The sequence below is a fragment of the Astatotilapia calliptera genome, chromosome 14, assembly GCF_900246225.1.
Source record: "Astatotilapia calliptera chromosome 14, fAstCal1.2, whole genome shotgun sequence".
NCBI classification, from domain to species: Eukaryota; Metazoa; Chordata; class Actinopteri; order Cichliformes; family Cichlidae; genus Astatotilapia; species Astatotilapia calliptera.
Window position 1 is genome coordinate 29,794,996 of NC_039315.1, and position 13,971 is coordinate 29,808,966.

Consider the following 13,971-nt stretch of genomic DNA (forward strand, 5'->3'; position numbering starts at 1 on the left):
TTTTCTTCTTCTCAGCTGGCAGCGAGTACATGTAACTGAGTTATTGCTCTGCTGGCTTTGAAGCTAAGTGGTCAGACGTGGGGGAGAAAAAATATGCCCGAACTCAAACCCCCACTTTCATAACAAATGGATGAATAATGCAAAAGTACAGAACAATTTAAACAGGCCCTGTCTATTCGCTGTGACATGTCTTACAAATTGGAAAATTCCAGAGGAAGTCTGGTCACTGTAAGATTACGGTTCAAATCCCGCTTTCTCCTTTAAGACATTTAATCAGCACAAAAGAAGAGAGTAATGTGGGGCTTTTAAGAAATGGCATGCCAAACCGCTACTGCTACAGATAACAACAGCAACTGCTGTTATTTTCACTTCATTTCCTGTTTCCTGTATTTATGTATATCATTAACTATTTGATTTCTTTATAAAAGAAAAAAAAAGTCTGTTGAAAAATGTGTTTCAATTGATGCTGGATTGCCTCCAAGAGGCCTGTGCTGCACAACAGGTCAAACAGACTGCAGTTTAACACTTTGATTTGACAGCTTTCAGGGGAAAAAGCTCTTTGTGTTTAAACTCCTGTGTTTTTATTCAGTTTGAATCTACTCTAACACCCTCCACCTCCATCACGAAGCAGGAAAACACAAGAGCTTTCCACAAAGCACAAATGCACTACCAAAATAAAAATGTATCCAAATTTGATAAGGATCAAACTAGCTGAAGAAAATGAGCAACAAAAGAAACCCCATTGCTCTTAAATATGTCTTGATTTAAATATGATTTACTGAACTTAAAAATAAGAAATCCTGCCAACACACACTTTTCAAAAAACACACACAGCAGGAGTTCATTACGGTTTTCTGAGCCGTGAAGGATTTTTAACACTTGGTGACGGTGATGTTTAGCAGCAGCAGTGTGATTGTTCTCTTTGTTTCATCCTAAATCCCATAAAACTGACTTTTCTGTTTGCAGCAAGTCTACAAATGAATACAAACTGGCTTTGATCGCACGGTGACAGGCTTTTGCAGTCGAGAGAGAAACATCCCATTTATTTTGCATAGAGGGCTGCATATTTTATACCCTACATGGCTCGCAAAAATGTTGCGCTGGCTTGTTTTGTCATGCCTGCCCTTTTTTTTTTATCAATAAAGCCAAAGGCAATGGTAGTGATTACAGCACAAAACGCTCGAGAACTGAGGTGCTGCTGAGCTGTAATCAGTCCCAACATGCTCCTCTTCATCCACATGCTGTTATTTGAGGATCCGTTCCTCTGCATCCACGCGTCCTCCTGCTCCGTCAGTGTCAGCCTGTGCTGTGACTGATCTGCAGGCACATGCTCATTGTAAACATAAGCAGCTTGCCACTACAGTGAATCCCTACATGGTGCTTTGGCAGTGGATGGACATGTTCAATCAATATAATCCACTTAACCGGGATGGACAGAGATTACTTCAAGGTTAAAGCAACCTGGCTTCTTGTGAATGAATTGCCACTGATTGATGGGCCAACTGATGCTATTAAAACATGTTCCATTAGTCGTGCCAAAGCAGTGATTAGATGTTGGCTGGAACTTTTTTTAGAGGTGGATAAGATCTATGATTGTTCATTTCCCTGCGCATCTGACAAGTTGTTATGATCCAAATTACATATCCTGAACACCAGCCCCCCTTCTCTTACGGCCCCTCTCTTAACGGGAAGCAGGTGGACTTATCTGAGGCCAGCGGGCGGCTTCACAGTCTCTGTGTATGTAAGCACGTTAATAGACAGGAAAGGAGTTCCCTTTCAGTCGATTCACTCGGTACAACACATAAGTATGGGATATCACGCCCTCGCGTGTCCTGGCTGAAGAAACCTTTATTCACGCCTTTACGGCAGATGACGTGTGATGACACGCGCAAGGCCCCGCCCGCACATATAGCCGCTGCCATCACCGTCATCCCTCAGTTCTTACGCTCTTCACCTCGCTGAGAACACCTCTGCTGAGTTGGGCTAGCTAGCTACTGCTAGTTAGCTCCGTTGTCTGCCAACTTGAACCTAGCTTAACTGCCCCTGTTGGTGTTAGCCTCCACCGCCCAGCTGGTGCGTAGGCTGCCCGCGGAGCGCTATTTTCAAGTTTTTCTTGTGCAGCGTTTCGCTTTGCGTTTTGGGAATGGACTCCAAACCGAAGCGAGCAAAGCAGAAATCTTCTGTTCGCCCCTGTCCTCAGGGATGTGGTTTCTCTTTGCACGACAGCGACCAGCACGATGCCTGCCCTGTCTGCCTGGGGATCGTCCACGCTAGGAGAGCGTTGACGGAGCCCGAAGCTTGTGCGTTTTGTCGCCAGCTCCGACGCTCGACCCTGGAAAGACGGGTGACGTTTGTGGAAAGAGTGCTGGGACGCTCGGCTGTCGCACGGCATGACCCTCTTCTTTCCGAGTCTGGAGCCCCGGCTTCGTCCGAGTCCGAAGACGAAAATTTTCAGGTCGATGTCCCCGCGATTAGCTGGGCTGACCACATGGAATACGTTGACGGGTTAGCCGATGACGGACCGGAACCATGCAGGAGCGCTGACGGGCTTCAGCCTGGGTTGAAGCCCGCCAGCGCTCCCCAGGAAGACGATGACGTGCTGGACATCGGCCTGGACATCCATGGTTTGTCGGAGGATGAGCAGGAGAGCTCATTGTCGACCCAATATGCCGCCGCTGCTGCGCCGGTCGGCCACGATGACACCTCTCTTTTCTCCCTGTTTCGCCGTGCCGCTGAGAAGCTGCAGGTGGACTGGCCCTCTCCTCCACCAGCTCGGAAGCCGTCGCGGTTTGCGGGTTTTTTCCTTCCACCGGAGCCCGCAACGGCCAAAAACTGCCTCCCCATGTTCCCAGACTTTCTCTGCGAGCTAACAGCGTCATGGGACAAACCTCTGTCTACCCGCGTCACTGTGCCCGGCTATGGACAGTACATGGAATTGGACGGCGCCGAGGGAGCTGGTTTAGCTAACCCACCCCCTATGGAGCCGTCTCTGGCTGCTTATCTGGCCCCGTCCCATAACCATGGTGTCGGTGGCCCCGCAACTCTGCCGTCCAAGCACTGCAGATTCTCGGCCTCGCAGCTGGAGAAGATTTATCGGGCTCAGGCCGGCACCGCTCGAGCCATGAGCTCCGTCACCATGCTCCAGACGTACCAAGCAATGTGCCTGGCGGAGCTTGGATCGCTGGTTCCGGAGGACAGCCCGCTGTCACCTCTTCTTAACGAGGTTAGAGTCACCACGGATTACATCCTCCGTGCGTCTCGCTGTGCAGCGCTCTCCCTGGGCAGAGGGATGGCTTCGACAGTGGTGGCGCAGAGGCACCTGTGGCTGACCCTCTCCGACGTCCCTGATAGAGACAGAGCTGTGTATCTGGACGCACCAGCGTCTGCGGCTGGGTTATTCGGACATTCACTTGAAGCCATTCAGGCTAGATTCGATCTGAGGAAGAAGCAGACGGAAGCTCTGCGCGACATCATCCCCAGACGCCAGCCCAAGCCCACTGCTAGCTCTCACAGGCCCGCCGCTCCTCTGACAGCTGGCAAGAGACCGGCGCCCACTGCTGGAGTGGGAGGGCCGCCGGCGAGAGCACGTACTCCGGCCCGAGCTCCACGCCAGTCGGCCTGGGGCAAAGGCCGGGAGACGCAGGGAGACGCTGCTCTTACCCCTCTGTTGCCGCACAAGAGGTGCCGCTTAAGTTCTGTTCAGGTTGTCAGCCCCAGAAGGCGCTGCACTTCCCTATCGCGGTCTCCCAAGCACATAACCCCTGCACACGGTTCAGATGTGTTGAATGTTCAAGCGACCACATCGAGTGTTCCCGCTGTTTTTCATTGTTATGCCCCGGAAAAGGTGCACCCAACAAAATGTATAAATGTACATGTTCCCATGTTGCAATCAATAAAGAGTGTTGTTTACTCTCAAACAATCTCAAATGCTCAACCTACAGGCGAAATGAGCCAGGTCAGGCAGGGGATGCAGTCCCCTGCAGACACACTGGGGGGCGACGGCGCCCCGCCGTCAGTGCTGCAGGCCAGCCGGCTGGCTGCTCACTTCCCTCAGTGGCGCGCTTGCGCCCCCTCTCCGTGGGTGCTGCAAACCGTTGCCATGGGTTACCGGTTGCAGTTCCGGGTCAAGCCGCCTCGTTTCCAAAGAGTCGTGAACACGATTGTCAACCCCGAGGCAGCCTTGGTACTCAGAGAGGAAATACAGGCGCTATTACAGAAGAGAGCAATGCGGGTGGTCCCCGCTTCGGAGACGGACAAAGGTTGGTACAGCCGTTATTTTGTCATTCCGAAGAAAGGGGGAGGGCTTCGTCCCATCCTCGACCTGCGAGTCTTGAACACGTACCTGCGAACGTACAGGTTCAGGATGCTAACACTCAGACAGCTCCTGAGTGCAGTCGGCCCGGGAGATTGGTTTGCGACAATCGATCTAACAGATGCTTATTTTCATGTCGCTATACACCCGAAACACAGGCAGTTTCTGAGGTTTGCGTTCGAGGGCGTAGCCTACGAATACCTAGTGCTGCCGTTCGGGCTGTCGCTCGCTCCCCGCACCTTTACGAAATGTGCCGAGGCAGCGCTAGCGCCCCTCAGGAAGAGGGGCATCCGCATCTTGGCCTGCCTGGACGACTGGGCTCTCGTGGCTTGCTCCAGAGAACAGGCGGAGACGCAGCTGTCGCGGGTTCTGTCACACATTCAGACACTGGGGTTCTCTGTGAACTTTCAGAAGAGCTCGCTAATCCCAGGTCAACAGATCGCTTTTCTCGGTCTGGAAATATGCTCTCTTTCCAGCCGCGCACGGTTGTCAGAGCACAGAGTGGCCGCGTTTCATCGCTGCCTCGCTCAATTTCAGCTGGGACGCAGACTGCGTTTCCAGACGATATTGCGCTTGTTGGGCATGATGGCATCTATGATCGCCGTAGTGCCGCTTGGGCTGTTGAAAATGAGAGCGTTTCAACGCTGGACTCTCTCTCACCGTTTGTGTGCTTCGCGTCACCTCCGGAGGAGGCTGCCGGTAACTGCGTCTTGCATGCTAGCTCTCCGTCCTTGGAGGGAGCCCGGGCTACTGCACCAGGGCTCTCGGATTGGGAGGGTGTTGTTTCGCAAGGTGGTGTCCACAGATGCTTCCCTAAGTGGGTGGGGAGCGCTGTGCGAGGGTGCGTCAGTGAGAGGGATCTGGTCCGCGGCTCAGCGCCAGCTGCACATCAACCACTTAGAGCTGTTGGCAGTGTTCTTAGCTCTAAAGCGTTTCCGTCCAGTCCTGCAGGGCCAGCATGTCTTAGTCAGGACGGACAATTCAACAGTGGTGTCTTATATAAACAGGCAGGGAGGAACACGCTCTCTTCCCCTGTTGCAGCTGTCTCGCTCTCTGCTGTTATGGTGCAGTGTTCATTTTCTGACTCTAAGAGCCACCCATGTCCCGGGCCACCTGAACCTGGGGCCGGACCTTCTCTCCAGGGGGGGTCCTCTGGTGAGAGAATGGAGGTTACACCCTTCAATAGTGGCTCAGATTTGGGATCTATTTGGCGAGGCGCAAATAGATCTTTTTGCTTCCAGGGTGAATGCTCACTGCCCCCTGTACTTCTCCATAATCGACCACGATGCACCCTTGGGCTTGGACGCGCTAGCGCACCAATGGCCAGACGTGCTCCTGTATGCATTTCCCCCAGTGGAAATGATATCTCCAATTCTGGAGAGGGTGCGTCGGCATTCCCTCTCTCTGATCCTGGTGGCCCCTTGGTGGCCCGCGAAGTCGTGGTATGCAGAAATAATCAGCCTGCTTGCAGCAAGTCCTTGGCAGCTTCCTCTCCGCAGGGATCTCCTCTCTCAGGCGGGGGGGGAAGTGTTTCATCCGCGCCCGGATCTGTGGCACCTTCATGCTTACCTGCTGAGAGGTTAAACTTGGTTGCTAAGGGTCTGCCACCTAGTGTGGTAGCGACGATTCAGAGCGCCAGGGCCTCGTCTACTAGAGGCTTGTACGCTTACAAATGGCGAGCCTTCGAGCGATGGTGCCAGGACCGCCACACTCTCCCATTTCAGTGCTCTATTGTGGATGTTTTGACATTCCTGCAGGAGCTGTTGGATAAAGGCCTTTCGTTTTCAACGATCAAGGTTTATTTAGCTATATCTGCTTGTCATATCGGTTTTGACGGGGTGACACCAGGTGCGCATCCCCTCGCCGTGCGTTTTCTGAAAGGGGTTCGCCGGCTGAGGCCCGTGCTTAAGTCCAGTGTCCCGGCTTGGGACTTGTCTTTGGTGCTGGAGGCCCTTTGTGGCCCTCCGTTTGAACCCGTTGAGTCGGTAGATATGAAACTTCTTTCGTATAAGACCGCATTGCTTCTCGCTTTGGCCTCGGCGAAGCGAGTGGGGGACCTTCATGCGCTGTCTGTGCATCCTGCCTGCACACAGTTTTCTCCTGATGGCCGCAAGGTCGTATTGCGTCCGAATGCCGCCTATCTTCCCAAGGTCATGCCTGCATCTTATAGTTCAATGGAGTTTGAGTTGCTGAGCTTTTGCTCCCCTCCTTTTGAATCTGAGGAGCAGAGGAGGGTGCATTCTCTTTGTCCGGTGCGTGCGCTACGCACCTACATTGAGCGCACTCGGGATGTGCGTTTGTGTGACCAGTTGTTTGTCTGCTTCGCTAATCCGAATAGAGGTAGAGCTCTGTCCAGACAGAGGCTGTCCCACTGGATTGTGGAAGCTATCTCGCTGGCATACAGCACCGGAGGTTTTGCGTTGCCCCACGGGGTGGGAGCTCATTCCACCAGGGGGATGGCGACCTCATGGGCTCTTTTTAGAGGGGTGCCTGTGGCTGATATTTGTGCAGCGGCTAATTGGGCGTCGCCGCACACTTTTGTGCGGTTTTATCGGTTGGACGTTACAGCCCCTTCGGTGGCTCATGCTGTCCTTTCTGCTGGGTCTACCACTCACTAAGGATGTGGTGGTCCCGTTCCGGTTCGGTGGCTGCTCTGCGGGGCGTGTATATAGGTCCCATACTTATGTGTTGTACCGAGTGAATCGACTGAAAGGGAACGATTAGTTATGTCTATAACTTCTGTTCCCTGAAGGAGAGGAACGAGGTACAACACAGGGTGGCCCCACTGAGCAGTTGGCTCGGTGAAGAGCGGCTATCGAACTGAGGGATGACGGTGATGGCAGCGGCTATATGTGCGGGCGGGGCCTTGCGCGTGTCATCACACGTCATCTGCCGTAAAGGCGTGAATAAAGGTTTCTTCAGCCAGGACACGCGAGGGCGTGATATCCCATACTTATGTGTTGTACCTCGTTCCTCTCCTTCAGGGAACAGAAGTTATAGACATAACTAATCGTTTGCGTGAAACCACAAACACAATGGGTTCAATGTCGGTAATTGCTATTAAACCATTATCTTGTCTGGAATGGGCCCCACTATGGGTATTGTAAAGCCTTTACAGGAATTCTTAAGTGACCCACCCAGTGCCACTGTGCCAAGTTCCCCACTTCCCAGTGACGCAAGACACCGGTCTGAGATGGAGGTTAAAGGTCCCTGGGGAGCTTTAAGTAAAAGCCAGGCAATCAGCGTTTTTACTCTGAAGCTGTTATTATTGGAAGCTCTCTTTAAGGGTCAACCCAGATATGTGACACTGTGTAAACTTGTGGAAAGCACAGACGCAAAAATATACGCGCAAATTGCCAGATAAACCAGGCGTAAGTGTCCTTTGTATGAATATAAAACAGCGTGTTATTGGATAACTTTTAAGATATTAAGATACATTAAAAAAAAAACATAAAAAAATTAATAAATTTATATATCACAAAAAATATGTCAAACGGCAACTCACATTAAACCAAAATCACCGTTTCACTCAAATGAGCGGCTCTCACCTGACGCTGCGAGTCCAGACAGGACGGTGAACACATAGAGCCCCTTTACGCACATTGGATGGACGGTAAGAAAGCGACCGGTGGCGGTCAACCGAACCACAGAGACGCGATACAAATCTGTGGAAGCCCTCTGGAGAGGGATTGAATCGTGAAGTCGCGGTGATTCCTCGCCTGCTCCTCGTCTCCCAAAGACGCGTCCCAACTGGCCACTGCCCCCTCGCAGTTCATTTTTAGCACCCTCCCTCCACATTTTCGGGCGGAGTAAAAGTCATCCACTTTCCTCGCCGCCCTCTTATCTCCTTTTCACATGTAAAACTTAGAGACGGAGAATTCTTGATGGTCATACAACCTAATCTACAGCTACAGGCTTGATGCCACGCGTGGACTCTTGCGTAAAAATTTAACCTGGAGGCCAAATCAGTATTAAAGAGTTTATGGAAATGTACTAGTTCTTTTACAGCATTATTATATTCTCGTGTTATATGATGTAATGTGTTATCATTAAATGAAACAGCAAAAGCATGTATTTATTTATTTACATACATCTACATTTTCTTTAACGTGTACTTATTTAGTATTTTACTTATTTTTTATTTTGTGTATAATAGAGACAACAGACGCATTTAAGAACAGTCTGGATGTGATATATAGAATTTCCACATATTGAAGCTACTGTAACCGTGATATTAAATTGTAGCTTTCAAACTAATTTGATAGTTTATTCTTTACATGCTACAAATATGATTTTAATATCAAAGTGAATTACATTGACTTCTAAAACCAAACTTACTTGAACGGCTGTGCTCATGAAACAGGAGGATGTTACTGTGATGCTTCTTGTTGACCAGCAGAGGTATGTGCGCAGTTTACCGCCTTGAACCACTTGGGGGCAGAGCCGCACTTTGATGTGAACACACTGGCTCTGTAGGTCCAGTCAGAAGCCAGTGAGGAAGACTGGTTTTCAGATCTCCCCCTTTTTTATTGCTCAGATGCCAACATGTTCTGTTGCATTTTGACTTACAGACATAAGTTTGCATGATGTGAATGAAATTGATACAGTGGGAATACAAGTTAATTAGTAAAGTGAGGAATGGCGGTGACCCAGGAGAAGGTAAGGAATCTGCTCGCCGGCTGGGCCGATCTCTGTGGAGCCTGCATGTTCTGCCTGTGCCTTTCTCTGGGTCCTCTGGTTTCCCCTCACAGCACAAAGACATACATGTTAGGTAAACTGTGATGGATGCTAAGTGTAGACGTGAGAGTCCATAGCTGGATTGTCTGTTTTTTGATGAACATGGTGACCTGTCCAAGGTGCCATGGTCTACTCTGCATCTGTATAGGTTGAGCCCCCTGCTACCATAGCTGGTTAAGCTAGGCCAAGTTATCTAAAAATAGATGTACATGCAGTGATACTGCCTTTTGTATTACTTGTACTTTGTATTTGTACTACTTTTTAAACACTTAGTTTATTATACATTTTTGCCAATAGTTGCTAAACACATCTGTTCTGTGTCTTGACTGCAGACAGGCGGGTGAGGTGAGTGGAGCAGATGTGTTGCAGACACACAATTACAAATGGACACGTTGAAGGCACTCGATAGGGGCTCTAAACAGCAATGTCTCTATGCACTTGACTCATGAGCTGATCACCTAAGTCACATTTGAAACCCGGTAGTGAACAGTCACACTGTTTAAGGGTTTATTCATAGTTAACACACATTCTAAAGCCATAGTTATTAAAATGCTTTTTCAGTGCCAGGGTCTTGATGTCTGTCGCCTCCAGACATGTTCGACTGCATGACAACATTTTATTATCATCTGTAATTCTAACGGAATATCTGAAACTCTTATTGGTCTTTTATCAGTGACGTTTTTCTGTTTGGTTATTTGAAGACAACAAGAAATGGGGGAAGGGACGTTACATGTAAAAAAAAAAAAGACATCCACAAGTCACACACAAAGCAGGTGCTGTTTAAGAACAGGAACCGCCATGTTGGCTCAAAAAATAGCTCAGACACTTGTCACAGAGAAGTTTTTCATAACCTAAAAACTTCTTTTATCCATCATTTCGAACTGATCTATGAGTTGTTGTTACATACTGATGCATATGAGGCACAGTTTGTGAAACATACAAACTGCAGCTTGGTTGTAAATGTTTGATTCTTTGTGATTCACTGGAGTTAAATGTTGGTATTTTAATCATGCACATGGAAAATGATCAGAATGAGAAGTTTTACTGATCTAAGGATCTTTACAGTAGTGCATCATATGTTCTGCAAAGCCGCCCCAAACATCACTGTGAGCTGCTGTGAACCGCCATCTTCACTCGTCACACACTGCACATAAAACTAATTCCCATCAAAGATTCAGACTGTGTTTTCAGACTAAACAATGGCTACATGTAAGGGGGAGTTTAGGTGCAAACTAAAGAGCATGGAAAGATACGCTACACTATAAATATGAGCTATTCATTCAAGGGATGTGACGTTAGCTGCTGTCATTTGCAGTTTATTGTGTTTTTGATCTGTAATGAATTTGAAAACAAGCAGAAGCATTTCTATTCTGTATACTTCTTCAGTTTGACTTCATTTTGAGGTTTAACCGTGAATTCATCTTGAAAAAAAAAACACTTCCTGTGGGTGCAACGTGTGTGTGTCAGAACAAGAGAGAGAGAGCGAGAGAGAACCTGATCTACTTTGAAGCTTTTCGTCTTATTGAGCAGCATTTTGATGTAACTGAAATCTGCAAGTAGAAATATTCAAAAAATTGATCTATAAATTAGAAAGCTCTAGAAACGCACAGAAAAACAGGCATCCTGAAGAAAATTCTCAGCATGGGTGTCCAGGCCGTGCTCGTCGTCGTCCTCCTCGGCGTTGCTACCACGATGGCTGAGGATTCTACCACTCAAGGTAACAGTCTGGCATTTGTTTCACTTAATATTTTAAAGTCATAAAGTCTCGGTAAACTTCTCTGGATTTAGAAACATGCATTCTGTCATAAAAATATGACATCTAAGAGCATTTTCAAAGAAATTTCTCTGATTTCCTGTATATCACTGACGATATGCTTTAATGTCTACATACACTTTTCAAACTGTATATACTTTTGTATTTGCTATAGTGTATGAACATGTTTATTGTGAGCAGACATGGCCCTTTCTGTAAAATGTTAAAGGATTTATTTTAATAATAAATTTGAATAGTGTGTATTAATGCATGGAAAATTCACAATGTGCAAAACATGAGTCAAGTTTAAGGAAGCTGTCTGAGCTCTCAGATTGTCCCTTTCTGTCAAATGTAATCAGATCTGATAAACATGACAAAGCAAGTGCACTGAAGTATCTTAATATCTGTCCATGTTTTTCCAGGGAATGTAGAAATCTGGAGGAACCAAGTCACACTGACCTGTCCAAAAAATGGGAATTGGATTGACAGAAATGGACCAATTGCAGATAGCAGCGCAAACAAAACCTATACATTTCCATATACGAGTAAAGGCAAATACAGATGTGAATACGACTCTAAGAAATATCGTTTCTATGTTGAAGGAAATGGTGAGTGAATCTTTTCATTTCCTCACTTGTGTTAGCTGTTCATGCTGCTCTAACACTTGATGTCTTTTACCTCCAGTGTGTGAGAACTGCTTTGAGCTCGATGGAAACACATTATTTATGGTCATCGTCGGGGACTTACTCATGACAATAATTGTGATGGTCATAGTCTACAGGTGCTCTAAGAAGAAAAGCCCAGCTGGGCCTCCTCAACCTTCCAAAGGTAAGACTTCACTTGGACCAATCACTGACAGTCAGTTCAGACAGTTTACCTTTTTGCCGTGGCTGAGTTAAAGGTTACCTCATGTCTTTAATACATCTTTAAGTCTTGAGAAATTCTGTTATTAGTGATATTACAAGCATTAAGTCGTATTTACTGTGTCTTCCAGCACCTCCTCGCTCTGGAGGCAGAGGTCCACCTGTCCCATCTCCTGACTATGAGGTGCGTACTGGATAATAAAAACTTTGTTTTGCAATTAAAAGGTGTTTCCGTCAACATCTTCAGCCTTTATTTCTTCAGAGTGACTTGGAAAAAAGTCAAAGAAATTATACCATCAAACATTAAAAAAAGCTTCATAGTGACAAGTAAACAATGTAGAAAAATATCTCAATGCCAGAGATATTCACTTTTTGCAAAGTCAATATTGAAACTGGTTTTTAATGTGAGTCAATCCTGATTAAAAACTATGCTTTTACTGCAGCATTTAAATCTAATGTTAAATCCCCCAATAATTCAGGAAGTATGGCTTTTATAATGTTGATGTTTTCATAGTTTTCATAGTTTCTCCATCCAACCACCCACTCATCCAACCAACCATACATCAATTTTCTACCGTTTATCAGCTAGATGAACGGAGTAGATTTAGCGGGATATTTCAGATGTCCTTTTCCCTTTAATTCTTTTCCTTCCTGGGAATCCTGAGGCACAGGCAGACCACATGGGATATAATTATATTACTTTTTAAAAAGAGCAGTTTTGGGGGAAGAAAAGAAACAAATGAACTGATCAGCGATCGGAATTGGCAAACTGGCACTAAATAAACAAAACTGAATTGAACTGTATTGAAATGAAATATTCATACTTTTTTTTTAAATTTACCAGATAAAACAATTAATGTCCTGAAATGGTGTTTTCATGTTCTGGGATTTTTTTTTACATTTTTACACATAATTTAATGTCACATAAGTCGAACAAGAACAGCTCAGCACTGACCATTTTATATAAACGTTTTACATGATATTTAATGATGTGTTGCATGGACTGATAAAAATGACATCAGAACATATCATTTGATAAAAATTAAGTCTGAATGACTAAAATGATATTTTCAGGTTTGTTTGCACTAAATTCTTCCAGGTCCTTCGGTATTGTGATTATAAATTGAGTTGGAATGAGACCAATGAGTCAACATTGCAATTGGAATAATTGCTGACCAGAGTTAATTGACTGTTTATCAACATAGAACACAGACTGAACAAATCCCTCCCTCCCGTAAATAAATAACATTATTTAAGCATATTGGACTATTTAACCACTTGGTGATGTGTACCTTAATCTGGCATCCTAAAGCAAAACATTTTATTGTTTGTTTGTTTTGTTTTTCTCGCAGGCACTGAACCCTCAAACTCGCGCCCAGGACACTTACTCCACGGTGGTCAACAGGATGGGATAGAAGCACTTCAACTTTCGACTCCGGGTCTCTGCACGAATGAAGGAGAACATTCACAAACAACACACAAGAGTATCAGTCATGATCCGAGTAGCGTGCAGTGGCTTCTTCTGTTTTGAATTTGAAGGGTCACCTTAGCCAAAAGCCAACACAACAAATTTTCTCCGTTTCCCTTTGACTTACAAGCAGGTAGAGTTCAGGTCAAATTTGCAATGAGATTCAAAAGTCAATGATATTTAATTTAAATATTATTTAGTATTATAGCATGGTATATAGAATTTAAAATAAACAAATTTTGTCAAAAAAAAGTTAAAATTACAAATTATATGAATGTAAAAACATTTTCAAGGATATTTCGAGAATTATTTAGTATAAAGGAGACATTTGTGTATGTCTTCAAGTTTAAATTGAATTGGTGCTGATTTTTGAATTAATCAGTAATGATCTGCCTGATTTCTAATGAAATGATAGTAGCATCGTGACATGATGAGTGCCTGAAAAGTAGCCTGCAAAAAGTGAGCAAAAAACCAAATGTAACATGAAACATGTCCAACAGAAAGAAAGCGGTAGCACTGACATTAACCTAATGTTGTCGTGAATTGTTAATGCCAACTTAACTTCCTAGGACATGGTGTCCACATATGTGCACATCACATTTTGGGTTGTCTAGGCCAAAATACAAAATTTTGCTCTACACCGGCCTGATATCCAGGACATTATACTGCCACTGTTCTATCGAAATTTAAAATGAATGTCCTCATATATGGATCACATTTTTCTCAGAAACAAAAATCAGGTTAAAAAAAATACAAATCTGGTAATTCTTTATTTTTACATTCACCAGGTCCCAATCAGCCCAAATAGCAATGAGAAATTAAAAATGCATGCCATTAT

The 13,971-nt window shown here is 45.8% G+C and overlaps 2 protein-coding genes across 2 annotated transcripts in view; one reads left to right on the top strand and one right to left on the bottom strand.

Moving 5' to 3' along the window:
- Positions 1-8,146, bottom strand: part of LOC113036034 (myelin protein zero-like protein 2) — a 30,042-nt gene extending 21,896 nt beyond the window's left edge. The window contains exon 1 of the mRNA XM_026192053.1: positions 7,861-8,146. Coding sequence (XP_026047838.1) covers positions 7,861-8,110 — 250 coding nt within the window. The 5' untranslated portion in view covers positions 8,111-8,146. The remainder of the gene's footprint in view (positions 1-7,860) is intronic.
- A 2,380-nt stretch (positions 8,147-10,526) lies between these two features.
- On the top strand, positions 10,527-13,752 carry LOC113036444 (T-cell surface glycoprotein CD3 epsilon chain). Its single transcript, XM_026192809.1, has 5 exons — positions 10,527-10,766; positions 11,225-11,410; positions 11,487-11,630; positions 11,797-11,849; positions 13,018-13,752. Exons 1-5 carry the CDS (start codon positions 10,691-10,693, stop codon positions 13,078-13,080), a joined length of 522 nt encoding a protein of 173 aa, XP_026048594.1. The 5' UTR covers positions 10,527-10,690; the 3' UTR covers positions 13,081-13,752.
- Positions 13,753-13,971: the final 219 nt, after the last annotated feature.